This window comes from Corvus hawaiiensis, chromosome 2 (genome assembly GCF_020740725.1).
Source record: "Corvus hawaiiensis isolate bCorHaw1 chromosome 2, bCorHaw1.pri.cur, whole genome shotgun sequence".
In the NCBI taxonomy this organism is placed as follows: Eukaryota; Metazoa; Chordata; class Aves; order Passeriformes; family Corvidae; genus Corvus; species Corvus hawaiiensis.
Window position 1 is genome coordinate 31,563,883 of NC_063214.1, and position 24,664 is coordinate 31,588,546.

Here is a 24,664-nt window from a genome sequence, read left to right on the forward strand (position 1 = left end):
CCCTTTTCCCCAAAGTCATCTGATTTCCCGAAAATACTACCAGACCAGTGCGCTCCCCACAGCAACTCCAGCCAACAGAATTGTGCAACTCTTTCTGGGAATTCCCCTTCCTGCCGAGAGCTTTCAAAGCCAGCATCCCACAGATAGAGGGTGCTGCGATATTGCGAATTAGAGCTCCCTTCCCCAGACCTCAGCTTTGGGTGCGTTTGGAGGAGGGTGTTCACGGGAAGAAAAAGAGAAAGAAATAAAGAAAACCGAAGGGGAGAGAGAAGAAAACCAGACGTGAGCTATGGAGAGAAGGTAAATATTGCAGGCATTAGAAATGAGGAAGGAGGATATTCCCCAGCGTCGTTGTCTGACAGCTAGAAGAGTCAGGACAAGCTGCTCCCAACCCCAGGGTCTGAGCGTGATTTTTGAGGCGCTGGGAAGAATGGATTGTTTACCTGTGGGGGACGTGTTCTCTGTCTTAATTTGCTGTGCACCAGGTTTTTTATGACTGATGGTCATAAGAGGAGAGTGTGAGCACTGGTGAGTACCAAGACAGAGATTTTGTCTGTATGGATCTTAGCCTTCCTTCTTGATGCTTGGGTTTGCTCTGTGCAGGAAGGGACAGAGATATGAACTTGCTTTTCAGGCAAAATCTTGATCTAGTCTCCCCAAGCTGGGATTTTATGATCTTTGACCTGCTTTGCAGACATGCAGACACACAGGCAACAGTAACCAATCACAGCTTTTTGTCCCAGATCATAATTCCAAAGTCGAGTTCCTGAAGGTTTTCAGAAAGGAAGATCTGCTTTTTCCAGATGTGGTGAGTTATTAAATCTCAAGGTTTATTATTAATTGTGTTCTATAAATCATGTAAGGCTGTACTGATTTTCAAACCTGAAAATAGCCCAACTAGCCTCCAGAACAGGGCAACGAGGAGGGAAGAGCACTTACAATCCCTGTGGTCAGCTCCTGCAGCTTTACCACCTCTTACAGAGATTGAGAGAAGCAGAGAGCACGACTGAGGTTGTACTTCTGTGTGAACAGCTACAGGAGAAAGGCAAGCCCCACACAGCCACAGCACTGGTTCTTAAAACTCCAGAGCCAGGAGCTCTGCTGCATGCTACATGCAGCCAAAGTCCAGCTTGTTCACTGGGGACTGTGCACATATGGAAACGGAGAGCCCTCCTGTAATGTCATCTTCCCTTCCCTTTTCTCAGGTTCCTTATCTTCTTCTGTCTCCCCGTCTGGGCTGACGCGGCCTCCATGTATGGAGAGATCTTGTCACCCAATTACCCTCAGGGGTATCCCAATGATGTGAACAAAACTTGGGAAATCCAGGTCCCTTCGGGGTATGGTATTCACCTTTATTTCACGCATCTGGATCTTGAACCATCGCAGGACTGCGAATATGACTTTGTGAAGGTACTGTCCATGTCCTCGAGTGAGGAAAGCTCAAGAAGGCAGGTTAGAGCACAGAACAACAAAGCTGTGCACAAAGCTCAGGGCTGGAAGAGGAGTTAGGCGCAGCCTTCCTGTTCTGAGCTCCAAGAAGTCCAGATGACGGGGTGTATCTCCACCAGCAGTCATGAAATCAATTCAAGTTTGCTTTATAATCACGTGAGCATTGTCTGCCAACTGAATGTCCCGTTTATGCCCCCCATCCCGTGTTTCTCCAATGTTCTTAGGAAAAGTCTTCTTAGCCATCACAGACACCCCATTATTGCAAGGCATATTCCTAGACATTGAAGTGTAGGTGTAAAATGACCATTTTCTTAGGGCAATAGTTGTCTGTGCCTGAAATCATCTGGAATTAATTGATGAGTGGATGAAAATAGATGATTTATTGCAAACAGAAACTGATTGGAGGGGACGGAGGTTAAAAACAATCCGTCTGTGTAGGGATAGTGGCCACTCAGATAAAGTGCTGTGGTCCGTTGCACCACAGTTTTTTATGATCTATGCACCACAGATTTCTTAAAACTAGCCCTGCTCCACGTTGTCCCACAAGGCACAAAAGATCAAGCACTTCCACACAAACAGACAGAAACAAGACCATCCTATCCTGCCATAGCTCTGTGGGAAAAGGGGCAGTAAGGTCAAGTGCAGCACCAGTACACCTTCAAGGAGGACCAAGGTGGGACAGAACGATGACTGTGCTCTGTAATAACCTGTGTCCTTTTGCTACAAACCAATCAGCCTGTTAGGCTGCTCTGTGGACTGTCATGGTTGGTTTTGCTGCTTTGAAACACAGTGTTGTATTTTTATGTACAACTGGGCCTGAAGAAAGGATGTTAACAGCAAACTGTGTGGATTAATTTGTATCTGAGAAATTAAGACAAGTATTTCACAGTTGGGAAGTCAGTAGGAATGAACACTCCTCATGTCTCTTATGAATATAAGGAAACTGGTTGTCCCGGGGCTCCATTCAGCTGCACCTTAGCACCTAAAAGCTGAAAGACTCAAGTGTTGGTAATTCCACATGTTGCAGTAGCGAGATGAGGCGTCTGAATTCTTCTGCAGATCCTGTCTGGTGGCTATGTTGAAGGTGTGCTTTGCGGGCAGAAGAAACCTCGTGCCCCTGGCTCCCGGATTGTGGAGGAATTTAATGTCCCTTACAACACCCTCACTATGACATTCCAATCAGACTTTTCCAATGAGGAGCGTTTCACTGGTTTTGCTGCCTACTACATTGCTGTGGGTAAGGTTAAAACAGCCTCCTCTGAATCTTTGTAGTGTCCAGGCTGGGAGGAAAACTGACAGAAGGGTTTTCCATACAAAAATCCCTTATTTAAAGAAATCCCAGCAGACAGAACTGCATTCCAGTGTGGCCAGTATAAATAATGTCGTAGAGATACCTTTTCCTTATTGTCCACTAGTGTTTGCTTCACTTTCTGCTGCCCTCAGGGCCCTCTCCTAATTTGGCTGATTCATCTTTTCACACTTGCAGACTTGGATGAGTGTATGGATTTTGTGGATGAACCTTGCAGTCATTACTGTAATAATTATATTGGAGGTTACTTCTGTAGCTGTCCACCAGATTATTTCCTCTATGAAGATAACAAAACATGTGGAGGTAAGAGATGTGCGTGAGCTGTGGTCAACAGCAAGAGTTAGTTTAGGCCAAGTGAGATATTGCACTTGGAAGGCCTTATCAACCTTCTCAGCCATTTGTGAGAGGTATATTTTGGGGGAAAAAACCCATCCCAGTGCAAATCTGAACTGCAGTAGACTGTGGTTTGGGGAATTTCTATTAACATATTCTTAACAATTTTATTTTTATTTCTGTGTCAAGAGAATTAAGAAACTACTAAAAGACATTCTTTAAAGACTGCAATGAAAACCCTTGTTCGCATACTGCTATCCATGAATCTTTAAATCTCTGGCAAAACAGGGAAGTTCCATAAAGACACAAAAATCACCAAGGGCTTGCTTGGCGTGAATCAAAAAGCTGCAAGATCACAAAAAAATGCATGTTGAAAGGAGTATATTATGAGGACCTGAGCATGACAAAGGGAAGCCTAAATCACAGGTGGAGGGTAAAAAGGAGTTAAAGTCCTTGGCTAACTGGATAGAGACTGGCCCTGGCTTCAGTTTCTTGGGAAGATGCAATGTTGTGACATGGTTATTGCAGGTAGCTGGGCAGACTGGGGATGTGGTGGAAGAGGGAGAGCTTGTCAGCTGCACACATGGACCATTTCCTTTCTGAATCCTACTCATGTTCCTTACTTAATCCTAGTGAACTGCAGTGGAAATGTCTTCACTGAGCCAACAGGGGAGATTTCCAGCCCCAACTATCCCAACCAGTACCCAGAGAACTCTCGGTGTGACTACCGAGTGGCTCTGAGCCCAGGCTACTTCGTGGTGCTGACCATACAGAGCAGGGACTTCGACGTGGAACCAGCCGACTCCAGCGGGACCTGCCACGACAGCTTAACAGTAGGTGTGCAGCTTAGGAGTCAGGGTGCTCTGAATCTCCCATCAATCTCCTCATATTCCAAAGATTTTGGGACTGCTTAACTTTATTTTCAATTATGTTGCCTTTTGAAATTTGTGGGAATACATTTGAATATGTATATATGGAGTGTGTATTTTAACAGCTCTCTCAATACATTTGGCATTTCTCATTTGTTCTTGGTATTTTCACAGATTGTCTCTGGAAAACAGCGTTTCGGTCCCTATTGTGGCAACAAATTCCCAGGTCCTCCTGAAATCAAAACCAGGAACAACATTCTTGACATAATCTTCCAGACAGACCACGGCACACAACACAAAGGCTGGAAAATACGCTACTATGGGGACCGTGAGTAAACGCTTGGAAATGTGTTCATTCTGCTGCTGAGTTAGGGATAGGGCTTTTCCCAGGTCACATTCATGGCACAACAGCATGTTAACATGTTCACAGCTGTTGGTATTGAGTAAGAGTATGCCCTCTTACTAGGGGAAAAAAATCACTGGGGAGAAAGAAGTTGGGAGCTGGAAGGAGAATAAATCTTGAACCAGTTGCTCACGCATTTCCACCTATCTTTTCAAAGCTGTAACCTGTCCCATGAGCATTATCCCCAGCTCTGTTCTTGACCCAAAGAAGGACAGGTATATCTTAAAGGACATTGTGAAGGTGACCTGCGTGGAAGGCTACGAAATTGTGAGGGTAAGTGAAATAAAAAAGTATATATCCCCTCAGGCCCCCTCAGCAACATCTTGAGGCTGTTCCCTTCAGGTGTCCTGAGTACTGTTGGGAACTCAAAGTTTTCAACACAGCAGTAGTAAGAGGAAACCTCTTCCAGCAACTGCAGTATTTTGAAGCCCCTCCACTGAAGCACGTGTCAGATGTATTTCTTGTCCAAAGACTTACATGGATCATGTGTTCTTTTTCCTAGCAACGAGATAGCATCACGAGTTTTCTCTCCGGCTGTCAGGAGAATGGTGAATGGAGCAACTCCCATTTGAGATGTGTTCGTAAGTGACCTGTGTCTGTATTGTGGGAAGGGAACTGGAATGGAGTGTTTAGGCTCTAGATCCACTATATCTCCAGATTAGGAGGATGCTAAAAGACAGGGATGTGAGCATGCTGAAGGGACAGAGAAAGTGAGCCCCCATGAGTGTACAGGGATTAGAGAAGCTGAGTGGTTCACTGTCATACAGAATAATCACATTGTTGAGTGAGAGTGTCCCTTTGATTATATTTGATCCTTTTTGTTGTTTCTCTACAGCTGTGAACTGTGGTGATCCCCCTCCTGTTGAGAATGCCCAAGCCTTGTATGTCTCCGAGCTGCACGAGCCTCTGTACACGGCTGCTGTCCGGTATCAGTGTGAGGCACCCTACTACACCCTAGAAAACAAAGGAGATGGTGAGCATTGCCTCTGCTACACACTCATATTCCTTTGGTTAAAGGCCTAAGAAATGGTTCTGGCACTGTCATGGGGCCATAAGGTCATAAAACTGGTGTGGGATTGCAGGCAGTAGTTTTGTGTTGCCTCTGTGTTTAATACACTCTAACAATGCTTGGGCTGTTGACCTTAAATGCATTAGCAAGTCCTCTCTCCCTTTGCCTTTGTGAGTGAACCATGGAGGGTTTTGCCACATGTAGCACAGAGTTCTGGTGGAAAAGCAAAGGACTCAAGAAACCTGTTAGATGAGGTCTCTCCAAAAAAGGAATAGAAGCACCCTGGTAGGGAGGTAACAGCAATGTTTACCAAGCTGTGCTTACTTTGGAAAGGAGAAGGTTGGTATATCATATACAGTAGTGTTATTTACCCTGTGTTCATCTTGATTGTATCCCTATGGAACTCTTTTTCTCTTGTGTTTTCCAAGTGATATATCGGTGCTCAGCCAGTGGAGAATGGGTCAATGAAGAGATGGGAACAAAGCTACCAAAATGTGTCCCAGGTACTACTAAAAACTGTATGTGCATGCAGCATATGAAGAACACTGCTTCTTTTGTCTCTGTATTTTTTCTTTTCTTAACTTCCAGCTGATAGGGAGAATTTAAAAACCTGTGTACTGTTCAGTTTACCCTCTTAGAGGAGGCAACATGACTTGGCCTAGTTGTACATGATGCCTGTTCACCCCTTCAAAGCCCCAGATCCTCATTGGCAAAGAACAAGATCCAGGTGGAGGAGACTCAACTCTCTTAAGGGTTCAGTCCCAGCTCAGACAGTGACTTGGACTATACGAGTACACAGTGGAAAAGGCAAATTGTAAGATAAAGCTGAGGGAATTTACTGCCTGAGAGGAGGCTACAAAGAATATGGAGCCATATTCTTCTCAGTGGGACACAGCAATAAAAGGCAATGACAGGCTCAAGTTGCAACAAAGGAAATTCAGATTGTATTTAAGGAAAAATGCTCCCCCAGAGCACTGGAACTGCTGTCCAGAGAGGCTGGCTAATCACCACCCTGGAAGATGAGCTGTCAAAGCCCCTGGATAACCTGGCTTTGGAGTTAGGAGGGCAAGGGGGAGAGCAGTTAGGGAGGAACAGGTTGAACTAGAGGCACTGAGAGGTACCTTCCAGCCTAAATCTTCCTATGATTATGTTAAATTCTTTAACAAATTCTGCTTCATGCAAGTTAGAAGCTATCTGCTGTCTACAGTTTCTTAATCTCTGATTTTCTGACTAAGGATTCAACGTAAACAAGGCAATGTGGCAAGAAATCAATTTCCTAGCTATGTCAGAATGACCTGCCTTATTTATGTCCTTTGCATTAACATTCTGCGAAATGTTACCGAACATTTTACTCAAAAAGGATGGAGCAACTCTGCACCCAGAAGATCCTCAGATAAGATCTCCCACTGCTTAAGATTTTACGTACTAGTAAAATGGAGAGGAAAAATGGTAAAACATCAGTGACAAACCTGAACTCTTAACCTGAGACTATCTGGAGTTCACAGAAGAAAAAATTAAAATTTAAAGAGCAGTGTCATATTTCTAAGAAATCAAACAAGTATTTTTTCTAAGACAATCCCTTCACCTAAAGAGCATAATTCAGCAATGGGAAAATGCCAACTAGAAGGCAATTAAATTGTGAGCTTTGACATACCTAACACTGTCAGGGTGAGAACTGCTTTCCAGAAAAGTGAATTTGAGAATGAGCATTTTCAGTCTAAATTGAGCCTTGATAGTAGTTTTGCTAGAATTTTCTTTGCTTTCTCTATAAATACTAATTGCAAGCTCTGTGGCATAAAATATAAACGTGGTTACTCAGATTCAAAAATTACTTAGAGGACACAGGAAGGAAGGGACTATGGGCTTTTTACCAGTACCAAAGAAGCCTCTGTTTGTAACTGCTAATTCTCCCATCTGGTTCCTCTTTTTTTCTTTTCTTTCTAGTCTGTGGGGTGCCTAGTAATCCCATCCGAGACACAGGAAGGATTTTTGGAGGCACCCGTGCAGAAAAGGGCAACTTTCCCTGGCAGGTGTATTTCAATGACCCCAGAGCAAGCGGTGTGCTCATCTCTGACAGATGGGTGATGACTGCAGCTCACGTGCTGGACGGATATGACAAGCCCACCATGTATGCTGGGGTAATCGATGTTCGTAGGGAATCTCTGAAGTGGGAAGCCGAAAAGCTGATCCCAGAAGCTTCATTCATCCATCCTGGTTGGAAGGAGGAGCCCACAGAAACCAGGATTGATTTTGATAATGATATTGCATTACTGAAGCTGAGGGATCCCGTGAAGATGGGTCCAAACATCTCACCCATCTGTCTTCCTGGTAAATCACCCGACTATGAGCTGCAAGAAGGGACTCTGGGCTACATTGCTGGATGGGGCCGGAGAGAGAGAGGAAGACTCCCTGCTGATCTTTGGAAGGCCCAGATTCCCGTGGTGAACATGGACAAGTGCCGATCTGTGAAACCAGAGGGCTACGATGATTCCGTCGTTTACATATTCACCGACAATATGATCTGTGCTGGTGGTGGCAAGGACAGCTGTCAGGGGGATAGTGGTGGAGCCTATGCCATCCAGGATCCTCTGAATGCCACCCGGTACTATGTCGCAGGGCTGATCTCCTGGGGGCCAAAATGTGGCACCTTTGGTCTTTACACCAAGGTGGTGCGTTACTTGGACTGGATTAGAGAGACCATGAGCAAGCATGAGGATGAGGAAGCTTTGCAGAAATAGCTGTTTCTCCCTTCAGCACAGTCACCCTTTCTAAATGTGATGGCTGCATGTTTGGGCTGGCTATGACCCTGTTCACTCTGTGTATATAATGGGCAATATATAACAAAATATAACTCATTGTTTCTATGCTGAGTGGAGAGTCAGGAGTATGGATCCGTTTCTCCCACTATCATCATGTCTGGGAAGGGAAACTCTCTTTCTTCCACTCATAGTAGCGTAAAAGGAAGACATTATTCTGAGTAGAGAGACTCTTTACTTTCATTTTTTTCTATCCTGTTTTTTCCCACTTGGAGAAGAAATAGCTGTGCCCCATTGAAACCTGACAGGGAGATTTCAGTGAAGAAAACAGAGAATAATTGTTGGTTGCCAGGGAAGGTTCAGAGCCTGGTTTCTGATCTATGTATTTCCCATACTGTTCAGAATATCTAACAGCATTAAAGAATGTCCAAACTGCCTTTTGTGCAATGTGCTATTGTGTCTGTAAAGCCTTTATCTCTGGACCTAGTTCTCCTTGAAACTCCCTAAATCAAGTATCTAATCAAATTCTGACCCTGCCAGCTTTTGTCAAGCTGGAACCTGTAGTACCTCACCTCTCTACCTAAGAGTCTTTATAAAGTTCTTCTGAGAAGAGATAGTTCCATCTTACTGCTCAACCATTACCAGCAATGAGGATTTCACACTTCTGAATTAAGCTGAGCAGAACAGACATCTTCAAAATAATTTCATTCACCTGTCCTCAGGCTTTATTTTTTTTCAAATTTTATTGAGTTAGAAAAGAAATAAAGCTTGATTTTTCTCCCAAAACACTACCTTCTCTTGATTTAGGGAAGGAATATTACTTGACATGTGTTAGGGGTATTTTCTGCTCCAGAATGTCCTAAATCAGTAACAGACATCCTTCCACTGAGATGATCAGGGAACAGGTACAGATGGCATTCACTGAAATACTGAGTTTGTTCAGCTTGAAAAGGAGGAAGCTAAGAGGGGGATCTAACTGCTGTATTCAGATACCTAAATTTCCAGTTTGGCTTTTTCCTGGGATGTGGGTCAGCACTGGAACAAGTGCCACAACAGACTGGGGAATCTCTGCCCCTAGATCACTCAATAACTTGCCCAGGTAAGGCCCTGAAGTTCTGAAGTTAGCTCCAGTGTCAGCAGTGGATTGGACAGAGACATCTTCTTCCAGGCTAAGTTTTTCTGAGAGTTTTGGAAATGGTGAGGAGGATGTGTACAGCTCTGGGGAGATTTCATACAGAATCCTGCACTCAGCTCAAGCACCTTCAGTTTTGTGTAACAAACAAAACATTATTGTTGGACTAATGATCAAGGATCCAGATTGTTGGACTAGTGATCAAGGATCTTACATCTTGTTTCTCTCAGTGACTCATAAGAACACAGTAGGTTATTTTGCAGTAGAAAATCTAGTCAAGAAGACAACTCCAGGGAATACCCACAACACAAGAGAGGTCACCTTTTCTCTGAGTCAGCATCATTTTAGAGCTGCTGTCCTGCAGTTAAAGCATTATTTCATATAGTATTAAAAAAAAAAAAATCCATCCTCAGATTCTGATCAGTAAATGTTCCTGGGCTCTCTTCTCCATGAGATTGGTTGTTGTCTTCCCTGTTTTTGGAATGTAGCATCACACAAGCAAGTTATTTTTGCCTCCCTTGAAGCCACCTGGGGTTTCAGATGGGGTAATCTAATGGTAGTTTTGGGACAGATAAGCAACTGCCACAGGCCACTGCAGAACTGGAAACATTTTAGTGGTAGGTAAAGCAATGTCTATAGAAAGTCCATAAGTTGCTTTTAGTGGTGAGAAATATTCAGTTGTGGTTAAAAACAAAGACAAAAAACTATAAAACACCCGGTTTATCCAGCAAGTATTTTAATATTCATAGAATCTCACTGATGCCAATGGGCTTCCGCACATTGTACTCAGCAGAAACCACCCCATCCTTCAAGGAAGTCTTCTTCCCTGCAACCTTCCCACAAAATAGAGTACAAAAGTAGACTGCAGTAGTCTCATGATATCATCAGCATTTCAAACCATAACATGTTTGCTGTCATGAGATTTCCTGATACGATTAAGGCTTCATCCGGTTATAAGATTTGTATGAAGAACATCCACAAAGGTGTCCCACAAGCTGCCAATGGTACAATCAAACAGCATGGCAGCTTTCAGAAGTGCTCATCATGAAGGTTATGTGCTTTGCGTGCTTGAAAAGCCTTTGGGGCATCGTCAAAAGCTTTGGATATGATTTGCTGTGTCTGGAAATCGATATGCCACCAATGATGCTTCAGTTAGTAGGACAGCAGTACCTAGGGCCTGTCCTCCTTTATTATCCCATTGATCCAGTCCACGTAGCTGAGGATCTTGGTGTAGAAGCCATAGCCTGTGGCACAGCCGATCCCCCAAGAAACTATGCCAGTGGCCACCCAGCGATCACTTTCCCTGTCTAACACCGTGAAGACGCTCCCACTATCCCCCTGGCAGGTATCCTGCTTGCCTTCAAGGAAGCCAGCACAGAACATGTTCTCAGAGAAAACCATAGGGATACCTTTCTTATTACTGTCCAGCCAACTCTGACACTTCTCTCGAGCAACTGCTGGTAAGCTCACGTACTTCAAATTGCTTGAGATGCGGTTTTTATCCACACCAAAGCCGCTCACGTAGCCCATGTGCCCATGTGTGTAGAATGAGGTGTTGGTAGTGTCTGGGAGACAGATGGGCAGTAATGTAGGGCCCAGGGTTACTGGGTTTTTCAGCTCCAGCAGGGCTATGTCCCCGTTGAAGTTGTGCTCATTTTTAGGGTTGTAATCTGGATGGATAAAGATCCTACGTACAGGGTGGTTACCCATCTTGTGGAGCTCGTCTACATTGGTGTGGCCGAGGAAAATGTCAGCCTCCTCTGCCAGCTGCTCCAGGCTCACATTGTTCCGTACTCCTCCTTTGGGGAAGATGGTGTGGGCAGCGGTCAGGATCCAGCGGTCGCCCAGGAGTGCTCCACCCCCTCGTCCATTGATGCCAGTCAGAGCCTGCCAAGGAAAATTGCCTCTCCCTGCTGATTTGCCACCCAAGATCCGCTGCACTTCAACAACAGGATGGATGGGCTTCCCACACACTGTGGAGAAACACAAGAACATGACACCCTCTGTTGCCCTGGCTTTTCTCTGTCTTTCCTCACCATCACTGTTTGATTTCACTTTATTTTGGCTTCCTGGATAGTCTTCCCTGATGCCCCTGACTGATACCATTATCCTCACTCCCCTCCCTGCATGTTGTCCCAGTTTTGTACTGATTTTAAGCATGAGTCAGTAAACACCAGACAAAGTCAGAGTTTTTACTGACCTGGCAAGCAGGATGGAATTCTCTTCTGGCCATCTTGATCCAGCCAGGTTCCCTCAGGAGAACAAGTGAATCTGTCTGTAGGATGAGAGGGAAGGCAATGAGGCCCAGGCCTTCAGACATGGGGTGGGGAAAAAAGAATGGAATGGAATGGAATGGATTAGAATAGAATAGACTAGACTAGACTAGACTAGAATAGAATAGAATAGAATAGAATAGAATAGAATAGAATAGAATAGAATGTTTTCAAGAGGTTCCTCGGCCCTTCCATCCCAAAGCACTCTCTCTTTCCTGGGAAAAGCTGCCTGTGGTAGGGTATGGAATGTTTCCCTCTGTACATCTTGAAGCACCTCCGTTCCAGAGGAGCAGTAAAGCTCAGGCACTATTCCTGGAGAAGAAAAGCTTGAAGGGCCATCTGCATGAAGTCTTATCTTCACTGTGTCCACAGGTACACAGAGCACTGTTTGACCTTATTTAGCCCAAAGAAGGGAGAGAAGTAGTAAAAGCATTAATTTTAGATTCAAGTTCCTGGTGTTGGTAGTTTGCAGAGAGTAGGACAGGGTGGTTTGTTCCAGGAATGGGAACCAGATGAGTCAGTTACTGTACATGCTCAGAGTCTATTTCTGAGCCTAAGTTGCAGGTCAGCTAAACTCACTTGTCACCTCTCAACACAAACTCCACTACCTCCAACACTCTTGCTTTTCTTAGAAAGTTTGTGCCACTGACTAAATATAATTTTTATACAATTTTTCTTAATACTAAAATAAATGCTTCTAAGAAAGTGTTTGCTGTTCTCTTCAAAATTGACTAAATTATGGTGACTCCCCAGCAGAATTTGGCAGAAACTGAATGAATACTTGCTCCTGAATTTTTTCTGATGAGACTGAGCTCTGACTCTATATGAAAGAGTTAAACTTAGATGCGAGAATAATCAAATTGAACATTAGTACCAACTTAAAGAACTCTTTAGCTGCTTGCTCCTGGCCTCAGTAATAGCATGTCACCTCTCTACAGCATGCAGCACAACTGTGTGTTCATGCTGGCAACTGTATCCAGAAACTGATTCAGATTAGAAATCTACCTTTTTAAAAATTTTCTTTTTTTTTTTCCTTTCTTTTTTTTTCTTTCTTTTTTTTCTTTCTTTTTTTTCTTCTTCTTTTTTTTTTTTTTTTTCTTTTTTTCGGTGGAGGCTGAATGGACAGGCAAGGAAAGGACATCATGAACTCCTTATGCTGTTCTTGGAATCCAAGGTCCTGCATCATCAAGCAATGTCTCGAGTGTAAAAAGAAGGCATGTGAATGGTACTGAATGATGACTTAGTTTTTCTAACCTGCTGCATTAAAATAGACTTTTCTGTAAGTATGTTATTTAGCTCTTAGATATCTCTGCAGCTGAACAATATTCCAAAGAGCTAAACAGCATTACAGTGGAGCGAAGTGTGTGTTTATTTATTTGCATGTGTAGCAACTCGGACTGATGCAGTGAGTTTTTTGAATTTTGGTGATTCCCAGACACCATGCCTCAAATTTCAGTGAAAGAATGAAATCCATTAGAAAAGAATGAAATCCACTAGAAAAAATGAACCATGACTACAGCTGAGAGAATAAGACCTCCTGCAAAAGTTAAGGGGAGCATGGAAGAGGGATGTGACGGACTCTGGGAATGAAGTGGGAATAGGCTGAGACAAGAAGACTCCAGAGATATGATGCAGGTCAAGGAAAGATTGGAGAGTCTGCACAGGAGGAAAGCATGAGTCCTAAGCCTGGGGAGAAGAGGCAATTCTAACTGGAAGCGTGAGAGGGCCTTCCAGGCACAGGTTTCAGTTTCTGTGTGGGATTAGGACTCACCACCGCCAGTTCCAGTGACGATGTGGTAATAGGGCTCATTGCACCGGTATGAGATCACTGACTGGTACTCGTTGTTTGCAGATTCATTTACGTAGCTGAATACACCATTAGTCAGGTTTTTAGGGCTGCCACAGTTCACAACTACCACAAAGAAAAAAAAGAAGACATGAATCAAAGACAGACTGCCTGCAAGTCTGGGCATTGGAGCCATGATGTGAAGGACCAGTTAGGACAGTGGGCAGAGAAATTGCTCCAAAATAGATCCCAGATAAGGATCTTTTGCTTTTAGATGCTGCATCATCATAGCAATTTTTGAGTGATATTTTATGCATTTTTGTAAGGGAGGAAAAACATTTGGATTTTTGCAAGCAGAAAAATGTGAAGCAACGGTGGACCTCCACAGTTCCTTCCAGACAGCACACCCATGAGGGTATGGCACAAACAAATTGAGTCAGAGAGGCTGAACTTCCCATGTTTCTGGAGGAGGAAAGCCACAGCAGGGGATGTTACTCCCGTTCTCAGATCACTCACTTTCACAGCGGGGCATAGGTTGGTGCCACGTGCCATCAGCCTGGCAGACAGCTGTGAAGGACAGCAGCTTTCGGTCACCCTACACGGGAAAGAAAAACACCTGTTGGTTGTACAGAGCCTTTCATTCCTTCCCCACATTAAAATATTCTATGTGCCCATCTTTTCCCTGCTGTCCAATATTTTCCCCTGTGCAGACTTTTCCAGTTGCTGTCTCCTCCTGACTTCCCTTTATCCTGTATTTGCCACAGGCTACACATTCTTCATAGCAGGCCAGGATACCAGCAGCCAGCAACTATAAAACCATGACAAGTCAGAGATGCTACCCAGCCCTGGCAATAGGATGGCAAGGGAGGCAGGTAACATCTGCTTTGAGTCTGATTTCATATCCTTCCAAAGAGGCCATCTTGTTTACCAGCTTTTCCTGGGATCTTTGTCTTTCATCTTCTACCAGGGCTGCATGAAAGAGTAACTGCATAAGGAAGAAAGCTAGGAAAAGAGAAACCATGAGAAGAAAGCCGAGAGAAGCAAAGAAGAAACAGAAGTTACAAGAGGTTGCCATGAGTGAGATCTCCAAAGGAAGTTTTACTGAAAGGTGAAAGACACAAACTGAAGACAAAATAGAATATGGCTGAAGGGAGTGGAGAAAGGACCTCACCTCCATCAGGTTATACCCAGTCTTGCAGCTGACAACAAAATAGTCCTGAAACTGATACACAGGCTGCAGGTCTCTGATGATGGTAAACCGATCCCGTGGGACGGGCTGTGGGCACCGTATTTCTGTTAGACAGTGGGACAGATTGAGCTGGGATTAGCAAACAGTGTCAATAGGCTGTAGCAGCCTCTGGGGGATAAATCTCTTACTCTCGGAGGTGTAGTGGATCTTCCAGCCACGGCTGAACCCCGACTCATCGGTGAGGAAGAGTATGTCTACCTCATTGCTGTTGGTTTCAATGATGCCAGGTGGTTCCCTGCCACAGAATACACCAATCTCTCTCCCTCGTGCTTGGATCTGATGAGGAAAACATATATCACAGGGACAGAAACACACATGCCTCTCTGCCTCAGAATGCCTGTTTCCATCCAGACCGAGTTTACCAGAGTGCCTATGATGGTGAATAGGGCTGGTTGTCTGACCCATCTTTGCTGGTGCCTACACTGACAGATCAGAACAACAGACTGACCTACCACAAGCTCTGCTTCTCCCTTATCTGGGAATCAGAGCTGTCAATCCCTGAATCCCTTAAATCAAAAATACTGGAAGAAGGATGGTTTTTTTTTCTTCACTCACAAGGGCCTATGATCCACAGCCTCTGACCTCAGGACAGTGGTAATTAAATGCACTGAGGGAGAGACAGGAGCTCAGTCCTTTGTGCTGGGGCATTCTGCTTGTATTGATCCCGTATTTGTCATCTGAACAGTGGTGTCCCCACGATTCCTGTCTAGGTCTGGCAGCAGGGTTGGGAGGAGAGTTTGCTAATCTCAGTACCTTGAGCTGGTCATAAGGACACTGGACTTGCTGGTGATCATCAATCTCAAAGGGTTGCAAGAACTTGAGGGTGATAGACAGGCCGTTCTGCAGACGGATGCTGTAGTTACACCGGAGGTCTTCGGGATAGGGCTGGGGGTACTCAGGGCTGCTCAGATACCCAGATGCCTCTGTGAACAACTCACTGCTGCACTCCACTGGCGAAGAGGAAGAAAGTAGAGGTCACATCGTGGGGCTGTGCCTTCTGCAGCCCCGTCATCTGCTTCCTAAGTCACTTCTCCCACCCTTCATGGATGAAGGGTTCCTTCTCTGGAACCCTCTGATTCTTTAAAATTTCTCTTTACCTTTGCAGGAGTGGTGGTCACTCTGAAGCTGGTAGCCAATCCGGCAAGAACAGAAGTAGCCACCCACATAGTTGTGACAGAAGTGCTGGCACTGAGGCCTTTCATCGTTCTTGGCAGCATTGTTAGGGTCACACTCATCCAGATCTGAAGATACAGGAAGTGAAGGGGCAAGGGGAGGAAAGTGTTAAACCTCCCTGCTCTAGACTGAAAGTACTTAGAGATCCACATCCTTGCCTAAAGCTTCTCTTTATCTGCCTGGCAAGGAGGAAAATTGGTTGGAGCCACACAGGCTTTTACTTCTCCATGCTGAGGGTATTTCCTACTCACCCACAGCTTTGTAATATGCCAGGAAGCCCCTGTAGGGAATCACTGTGCCATTGTCTTCATTGGAGAAATCAGAGTGAAATGCTAGGTGCATCTTGTTCCCCTTAGACACAAACTCCTTTCTTCCAGGGTGATTGCCTGTGGTTGACTCAAGCCGGCCACAATATCGGCCCAAGTCCTGCTTGTCTGCTTTGATCTGTCAAAGATAAGGTGAAATCAGTGCAGCCTCCCAAGACTGAGTCTGCTCCACACATTGATATTACCCAACCATGAGTTGTCAGTGCTTGCTCCTCCCATTTCTATCTTTAACTCCTTCCCTTTCCTTCGTGGGAGGTATCAGAGGAGGCCTGGTGAATGAAGAGCCATTGCATGTGGTGGCCACTGGATTCCCATCTCCAGGCACCCCTTGGCCCACGTATCTATGGACGTACCTTAACATAGTCATAGAAGCAGGACTCAGATGGCTCCAGGTCAAAGTATTTGAAGGTCAGCTTCACCACATAGCCTTTTGGGACCTGGATATCCCAGCTGCTGATGTTATTGTTGGGATATGGCTTGGGGTAACTGGGGGATCTGATCTCCCCAAATAGGGGAGACCTTCTTGGGACTGGACTGGAACCGATCACCCCAAAAAAGAGGAAGGCCCATGGGAGACAAAGAACATACCTGTGAACATGACAAATAAACGATGACATTGCACAAAATTAGGTCATTCAAAGTCAGGGGAGACTTCGCAACTGGCTTGTGCACTGTCTAAAGCAAACTGCAAACACAGAAGGCCTACACAGTTGCAGTACCAACTCCTGGCTCGGATCACTCAGGAACAAGAAGGGCAGCTGAAATGAAGACACCAGCACTAACAAGGTTCCAGCAAGCCATTGTGACCCGGCCAGAGAAATTCATCAACCCAGGAAGCAGTGCGAAGGAGCACGGGTGAATTCCCTGAGTAAGGTCTGCACATTCCCAGAAGTTGTAGGGCTGATTCTTATAGAGCCAGGAGAAGTTTGGTCCCCCTTGGCCCTGGGCCAGTGGGTCATTTTGGGTTATCACTAGTTTAGGATCCTTGGCGAGGATCTGAAGATCTCAAGCTGGGTTTGCTGTGGAGCAATCCTGCTAGCGCCTCCTGGGCAGCCCTCTTCCCAGTCATGCCTCCATCTCTGCCCTCCAAAAATTGGCACTCACATTTTTTTCCCCCCCTCATTCTTCACATCTCCCCTCTTGCCCTCTGTGTTCCTCCGAAACAAGCTCACTGCCCAGAGCAGCAGCTTGGCCCCGTTGACCTCTTCTCCTCCCTGGAAGGGTCTAATCCCCCCGACCGCCCCCCGCAAGGCTGTGCCGGCGCGTCCCTCCCCCGAGCCCCGACTCACATCTCCGTGCGCTCGCCCCTGCCCGTGCTGCCCGGCGGAGCTCGGAGCGGCGGCCGGCGGGGAGCCAGGGGCGGGCGGGACGGGGGGAGGAGGAGGAGGAGGGAGCGAGGGAGGCAGGAGCGGGGAATAGAAAGCCGGACTGCGAACAACCCGGCACCGGGCCAGGTCCCGGCGCCGCCGCCTCTGCTGCCCTCTGCTGCCGAGCGCCGCAGCCCCGCTCCGCGAACACGGACCCGGGGATGCCCCGGGGGGGCCCCCAGCTCCCTCGTCTGGCCCAGGAGGCAGGAAAACGATTGCCAGAGACCCCACCGAGGGTTTGGTCTGCAATCCAGAAACTTCTCCGAGTTTGTTGCCCCCGAAAATGTCCTCCTAGGAAGTCCCCACCCAATCCTTCTGGGCTGTTTTCTGGTATAGAATGATGAGAAAGTTTATAGTCTTCACAAGTTAATTTAAACTTTTAAAAATCAAGCTGCCAAAAAAGATATGTTTTCTCAATTCTGACCTGCTGAAGAGAACTTTTGAGATTTTTTGGGGGGATGGGAACTGGGATCATCTTCAAGGAAAGCAAGAAACCTCAGGCATTTGTGTTAAAGAGATATTAAGAAAAATGAAGAAGTCAACAGAATTAAAGGCATTCTGAGAACAAATCCCTTTTCAAGGACCCTTCTTGATGTTTCTTCTGCAAGCATTTTTAGGAGAAACAAGATAGATAGATAAATAAGGTCCTCTATTTAATGGCGAAATGAGAAAATATAGCAACTTAAAAACCCCTTTCAGGCTTTTAGCAACATAGTGCCCAAGACATATATTTGTGTCTCCAACTTTATGAAGTTTAAAATTTCTTGGCTTTCAGGCTTTGGTGTAAGAGATAAAACACCGTTTTAGTGTTTTTCCTTAGAATTATGAGTTGCTCTGGAGAGGTTAGGAAGTGTCTTGCATTGAAATCACAGGAAGTAATTCACAGCTCCAAAAACTTATTGAATTAAGATGAAAATAGTGTTAAAAAGAATAAAGAAAGCGTCTTTGGAATATTTATGGAAGTGTACTAGAGAACCTGCTCATCAAACACCTTTGAATTATGATCTGAGAAAGATCATGTAAACATATAATTAATGCCACTGTAATAACACCATATGGCCCCACATACCAGATTTAAGATTAAACAGGGGACATTATCCCAGTACTTCCTGATGTCCAAGTATGTCCTCTGCATGATGAACACACTGGGCAGGCTCACTGCTGTGCTGTGCCATGCTACAGTGGTTTCTTACTCAGAAAGTAGCTGGGAAGTACTGGACACTTCTCTTGGAGAGATCAGTTATGAGCAGGTCACTGGTGGGAAGAGTGTTCCCTGGCAAAGCACGGATAGACAGAGGCCCCTGGGGATCATTTGTAAGGAAGTGGACAACTTCACTCTGTCCTTGACAAGCAATCTCCTATCTAGGGGGCACTTACTGGGAGTGTTCTGCGACACTTTCAAAGCGTATCTCCCGTATCTTCGTTTCCTTCTCCCGTCCCGGTAACATCATCTGGGATAACAGGAGAGTACTCCGCCTGGAGAAGCGCTGTTGGTTGGCTGGGGACACACCTACATCCCCAATCCTACTCCAGTGCTCCCACTGGTGGCGTTCCCCTTCAGATGCTCTGCGCAATCCTCTTCTTCACGTTAGGCTGGAGCCAGGAAATACCATGGTACCGGTTTTACCTTGGAAGGACGTATGTGCCCACCTTTTCTTAGGGGAAGAATTCCTGTAGGACCACGGAACACATGTAGAAACCAGAATGCCTAAACGATCACCTGTTTGCTGCCTGCTTGCCTCACCTGCATTACAAGTGGTCTGGACAATAAACCCAGACAATATCAGAGCAAAGTAAAGAAATTGTAGATCTTCAGCATGGTCAAAGATGCCAACATCCTCTCGTGGAGCAAGAACTCTTCTTTGAATACTGTGTCTTGGAGGAGGTCATTGGAAGGAAACCTGCTCTACAGCCTCAGAAGCTGTGAAATTATTGTCTGACATGTGGACCAGACCCTCTCATCCACAGAGAAGAAGGAGCTGGACACTTTATCCTCAAACCTGAAGCAAGGAGGACAGAGAAGTACCTCTGTTTGGCCTCCTACAGCTACACCACCTACCCTACAGCACTGCAGGGCTGCAGATCCAGGCTCACCTAACAATACTGAGCTGGTTTCCCAGGGCACTCTACCTTCAACCCCCTTGGTTTGACTGCCCAAAGTACCCAAAGTTTGAGCCGTCTGGGACACTTTGCCATTGGGCTTGGCTTTCACGCAGACAGGCCCGTGCTATCCAATGGCTCAGCACTCTTTCAGACAAATCATGTTGCTCCTGCAGCTCTAGCTGATAGGGAGAGGATGACAGAGACCAAAAGAAGGTTCAGAACTCTAAGAGTGGGTTTTTCCCTGGTATGAGATGGTGAGCAACAGCAGCATCTTGGCAGCCTGTTTCTGTGTCTTCTAAATCAAGGAGTAAAGCCAAGTGTAATACCCTGAGGGGTACACAGTTCTGCAGCCACTCACCAAGGTCACACCTCCTCCCACTTGTGACCTCCCAATATCACACCTTTCCTCTGCCTTACAGTGGCATCCTCACTTCCCATAGCCTCGTGTCTCAGCAATACAGTACTGCTGGGTAAAGTCACCATCTGACTTAGGCATCACACCTATAGCATGATTACAAAAGAAAAAAACTGAATTATTAATGCTGGTAGTTACTACCTGAAGCCCTAGAATAGGTTCCAGCACTATCCCCTATGACTACCATTAGTGTGGACCACATCAAGTGAGTATGATTCTTATCTATGGCTCTGGCACAATCAGACGCTTCCTCAAGAAGAGAGGCTGTCATGGATATATGATGGCTGGCAATGAGTCAGAAGCAATCTACTTGCCCTATCACCTCACAGGCTTACAGGAAAATTATGTGGATGGCTGGCAGGCCAGTGGGAGAGTCTGGCTAATCACCTGAAGGCAATAGTGTCTGCTATCCAGCTGGAATGTAGGCTCAGGAGAGCAGAGTTTGTACCAGCTTGTGGTGCAGGGCCTGGAATGAGCTGATTAGTTGTTGATCACACAGTCTGGAAGACACCAACCTGGACATGGTGAGGCGAGCTTGGTGCTGGGCATCAGAAGCAGCTCAGAGGACGTTCTTGTGGCATGGAAGAGTGTGAAGAGGGCAACAGTGGGACCAGCTCTAGCTGCTGTCAGTCAAACCACTGCCTTTTGCAACTTCATGATACAACAAAGATCATGTAGAGGTTCCTTGTAATAGAAGGAGTGATGGGTTAAGGAGGTCAGCACAGAGCAGACACGCTGGATGGCATGGCTCTGATTGCTCACTGGGTTTGATTGCGGCACTCAAATTGTGGGTTATGGATATTGACAGGGTGCTGCTGCCTCCTATGTCCTCAGATACAACTGTAAAGAGTCAGAGGTTGACACTATAGGCACAGCTGCAGCTCCCCAACCCTTTGCTTATCACATGTTCTGAAGTAACGCTTTTCTCATGGCACTCATTTTTGCAGTTCTCTGAAAAGAAGCTCTCCAGAAAACACTATTTTTAAATGAGCTGCTGGCAGAAAAAAAACATTTTTTCAGCTTAAAAAAGGGCTTATATTTTCAAGATCTGCAAATCTCTTGGTTCTCTGTGGTGTCAGTAGCTGCATGTTTTTGTGTACCCTCCCCTTCAACCTTTTGTTAGGGGGCAACCACAAGCATTTTTCAGAAGTAACTGCCTGTGGACTCGTGCCCATCCCATCAGGTGTCATCATTAAAGAACACCTCTCTTTGTGGCATGGGTCTGGCTTTTCAGGAGACCTCACCTCCTTTGGTTCTGCCCCTTGGTCTCCAACTGCAGATAGCTGAGAACCAGTGGAGCTACGATGGTCATGAGGAGACCCTGCCAAGAATGCCAGAAGGAGTGTTGGGGCTAGAGGTGGTGGCTGTGGTTTCTTACTCCACGAAGAGATCCGGACCCTTCCTCACCCATGGGACCTTCTCAGGAATACAGTGAACATGTGGCTGGTTACTCCAGCCCTCACACTTCACACCATCACATGAGAATCCTAGACTCTGAAGGACAAATTCTGCTTTTTACCCATCCTCCTTGAGGATCCCAAGAAGCTGTGGCTGCCCCATCCCTGGAAGTGTTCAACGACAGGTTGGATGAGGCTTTAAGCAACTCGATCTAAGTGAAATGCATCACAGAATCACAGAATCACTTAGACTGGAAAAGACCTCCAAGATCATCAAGTCCTACCTTTGACTGATCATCAACCTTTTTAAATAGACCGTGGCAGTAAGTGCCACATCCAATTGTTTCGTGAACACCTCCGAGATGGTGACTCCACCACCTCCCTGGGCAGCCCATCCCAATGCTTGAAAACACCTTCCCTGAAGAAATTCTTCCTGAATTCCATGGCGGGGGGGGGGGGGGGGGGGGGGGGAAGGAAAGGGGAGGCCTGGAACTAAATGATCTTTAACCTCCTTACAACCCAAACCATTCCATGATTCTATGACCCCAGCATGCCAGGAAGAATGTAGCATCCCCAGAGGACCAGAAAAGACGGCAGGTATTGGTGGCTGCAGGAGAAGGGGCAGCCTGAGCTACCCTTGCCCACTCGGGCACTGACCCCCCCATCCCCGGAGGGCATCGCGGGGTTCAGCAGCGGTGGGGGCGGCAGGAGGAGCGCGGAGCTGCGGGGGCCGGGCCGGCGGCGGGGCAGCCCCCGCCCCGCTCCTCCCCGCCCGCTCTTATTCTGAAAGGAGCCTCCGCGCCGCCGGCGGCCCAGCGCCCTCCCCGCCCGGCCCACCCCGCTCCCCGCCTCCCGCTCCCCGCCGGCCCGGCCCCGCCGTGACCCCCGGCCGGCCCGGTGGGCGAGGCTCAAGAAAACACGCTGCTACGGGCGGCTCGGCTCGCTCGGGTCTTGTTTCTTTTTCTTTCTGGCACTGGGGAGCGCGGGTCCCGTCCGGGCATCTCTGCGGGGAGCGCTCACTTCACCTTCTGGAAAACCTGGACGCAGACCTCATCTTCAGCAGTCATGCGCTGGGAAAAGGGGGGCCAAAGAGGAGTTTAGGTTGGATCCCCTCGTGTCTCTCCCCTGCTCTGCCAGCCCTCCCGCTGCTGGCTGGAGCCTCACAGGCCACACGCTGATGCACAGCTGACCCTCCCAAAGCCCCAGAAGGTCCGGCTGCAGGGCAGGGAAGGGACATCGCCTTTGTTGAACTTTAACTTTTAAACCCTGAAGGCGGATGTTTGTGTGAAGCGGTGGCTGCCCCCGCAGAGCCGGGGATGAAGTCTGAGAGAAGGTGGAAGAAAACTGCAGGGCTCAGAGCCCACAGCACCTGCATTATGTCCCCCCCACTCGCTGTGATCGGGATTTTGCAAGCTGCACTGGACCCCTCCTCACCAGATGCAGCCGGTCCCCCTCCAACCAGTGCCTCCAGCCTCGGTTCCTCTTCTCTCCTAGTTGCTCACACACCAGCTGATCCCCCTCCCAGGAGACGGTTGTCTGAAAGAAAGGAGAGGGGAAGACATGGTCCTGAGACAAGCGGATCAGGGCAACACGTGTTTCCAGCAATGACACTGGCTGTTCCTCTCAGACACTATTTCAAATGCAATCCCCGATCTGGTGTTTCTTTAGTGGCTGCTTGGGACTGATGGTCTTTGTGGGAGGTGAATGACCCTCTGGCTTCCGAGTGCAACAACAGAGTTCTGCCAAAGGAGCTGACATTCTATCTTTTCAGGACTTTGCTCCAGAGGATAATATCCTCTGGCTCCCAGAGTACTGGTTTCTGGCTCTTTGCTGCTCATTCTCTTTGCAGTGAGTGATTCACTCATAGAACCACTTACTCCTGGACCTGCAGGGGCATGCCAGCTCTAGGCTTGGTTCTCAACTAGTTATTGAGTCAAAAGCTGAGCAAGTCCCTGAACTTCTTAGCACACCCCACTCCCCTGTGAAACTGCTCTGTTTCGGTTTCTCACCTGGCACTTGCGTCCATCCACGGGTCCCAGGTCTTCCTCAAACTGGACTCCCACGTCAAAATCCATAACATAGTCCCGCAGGGAGGTGATGGTGCGGATGACCATGTGATCTCCCGTGTGGATAATCTCTTTGTCCGGCTTCAGTAGGCAGACCAGCTTTCGCAAGACCACGTTGATATCTGGAGGATGAGAGAGAGGGGAGATGTGTGGACAACCTGGGCCCCTCATCCAGTAGAGCTCCTCCACTCTTTTAGCCAGGGAACATCAACCATGTCACCTCCTTTCCCCTACCACCACAGCGCCAAAGTGATGATAGAAGACAGAAAGACCAGAGAGTTCCCAACTCCCTTCCTCTTTCCCCTTTCCGATTCTTAACTTTTTGGAGACACAAAACGGAGCTAAAGGAGAGCAGGGAGCGCGACAGAGAAGGGAGCGTTACCTAAAGCCCGCAGGTAATTGTCCATGTTCTCCTGGGAGACGAAGCGGTAATAGCCGGTGAGGTTGGGAGGCATCCCGGGGCAGAGGGACGGCGCGGAGGAAGGAGCGCAAGCAGCGGGGCAGGCGCGGAGCGGGGACCAAAGTGGCTCGCCGGGCGGGCCGGTGGCTCTCCCGCGGTGCGGGAAGCGCTGCGGGGCGGCCCGATCCCCGCGCCCCCCGCCGCAGTAAGAGTCCCCGCGGCGGGGGGCGCGGAAAGGGCCGGGACGGCCCCTGCTCCGGCATCTCCGCCTCGGCTGGGCAGGACGTAAGGACGGCGTGTCACCTCCTCACCGTCCGCCCTCCTCGGGGGCTGCTCGTATTAAACTCTGGGATTCCAACCAGCGCCAAGGAACCTTCCCTCTCTGGCCCTTCCTCACACCGTGACGCTGGTGCCTGCGAGCTTCGTCGGAGCAGTGCCCCGGCCTGCGCTCCCCACGGCGCGGACACCCCGTCGAGGAGAGGCGGCGGCAGGCTGGCAGCTCCGCTCTGCCAAGCCCGAGCCCGGGCTCCGGGTGCGGTGTGCAGACCCTCGCCCCCGCATCCCCCCGATCTCCACACTCTCCGCGTCCCTCGGCAGCCGCCCCGGTGTTGAAGCCCCCCCTTCCCTGGGCAGGCGCCCGCGGCCGTCGCCGCGCTCCGCGCCCTGCCCGGCCCGCAGTGGGGAGGAGAGGAGCGGCGGGCGCGCCCCGCCCGCATCCCCATCCCGCATGCCGATCCCGCATCCCCGTCCCGCAGCACCTGGCGCGGCGGCCGCGCGCATTGGCTGCGCCCCCCGCGGCCCGTGACGTCATGCTGCAGTGCGGGGCGGGGCCGGGCGGGGCGCGGCTGC

The 24,664-nt window shown here is 47.8% G+C and overlaps 3 protein-coding genes across 6 annotated transcripts; 1 reads left to right on the plus strand and 2 right to left on the minus strand.

Moving 5' to 3' along the window:
* The first annotated feature begins 124 nt into the window (after positions 1–124).
* On the plus strand, positions 125–8,564 carry C1S (complement C1s). 3 transcript variants are annotated; one of them, XM_048294312.1, is made up of 12 exons: positions 126–300; positions 731–808; positions 1,206–1,410; positions 2,509–2,686; positions 2,936–3,061; positions 3,725–3,924; positions 4,135–4,288; positions 4,521–4,636; positions 4,866–4,944; positions 5,199–5,336; positions 5,801–5,875; positions 7,317–8,564. In XM_048294312.1, the coding sequence occupies exons 2-12, from the start codon at positions 804–806 to the stop codon at positions 8,108–8,110; spliced, it is 2,070 nt and encodes a 689-aa protein (XP_048150269.1). In that variant the 5' UTR covers positions 126–300; positions 731–803; the 3' UTR covers positions 8,111–8,564. The 3 variants fall into 3 exon arrangements, with proteins under 3 accessions (XP_048150267.1, XP_048150269.1, XP_048150268.1); XM_048294311.1 differs by having other exon boundaries at positions 744–808; XM_048294310.1 differs by lacking the exon at positions 731–808 and having other exon boundaries at positions 125–300.
* Positions 8,565–9,979: 1,415 nt separating this feature from the next.
* C1R (complement C1r) lies at positions 9,980–17,431 on the minus strand. Its single transcript, XM_048294309.1, has 11 exons — positions 17,357–17,431; positions 16,421–16,655; positions 15,993–16,185; positions 15,666–15,809; positions 15,322–15,518; positions 14,697–14,844; positions 14,491–14,612; positions 13,836–13,914; positions 13,305–13,445; positions 11,461–11,535; positions 9,980–11,233 (listed from the first exon to the last, which is right to left on the minus strand). Coding segments are annotated over exons 1-11 (2,139 nt in total). The 5' UTR covers positions 17,359–17,431; the 3' UTR covers positions 9,980–10,430.
* Positions 17,432–22,284: 4,853 nt separating this feature from the next.
* Positions 22,285–24,641, minus strand: RBP5 (retinol binding protein 5). Of its 2 annotated transcripts, none has more exons than XM_048294163.1 (4): positions 24,574–24,641; positions 23,359–23,537; positions 22,784–22,885; positions 22,285–22,419 (listed from the first exon to the last, which is right to left on the minus strand). In XM_048294163.1, exons 1-4 carry the CDS (start codon positions 24,593–24,595, stop codon positions 22,366–22,368), a joined length of 357 nt encoding a protein of 118 aa, XP_048150120.1. In that variant the 5' UTR covers positions 24,596–24,641; the 3' UTR covers positions 22,285–22,365. The 2 variants fall into 2 exon arrangements, with proteins under 2 accessions (XP_048150120.1, XP_048150119.1); XM_048294162.1 differs by lacking the exon at positions 24,574–24,641 and adding an exon at positions 23,798–24,011.
* Positions 24,642–24,664: the final 23 nt, after the last annotated feature.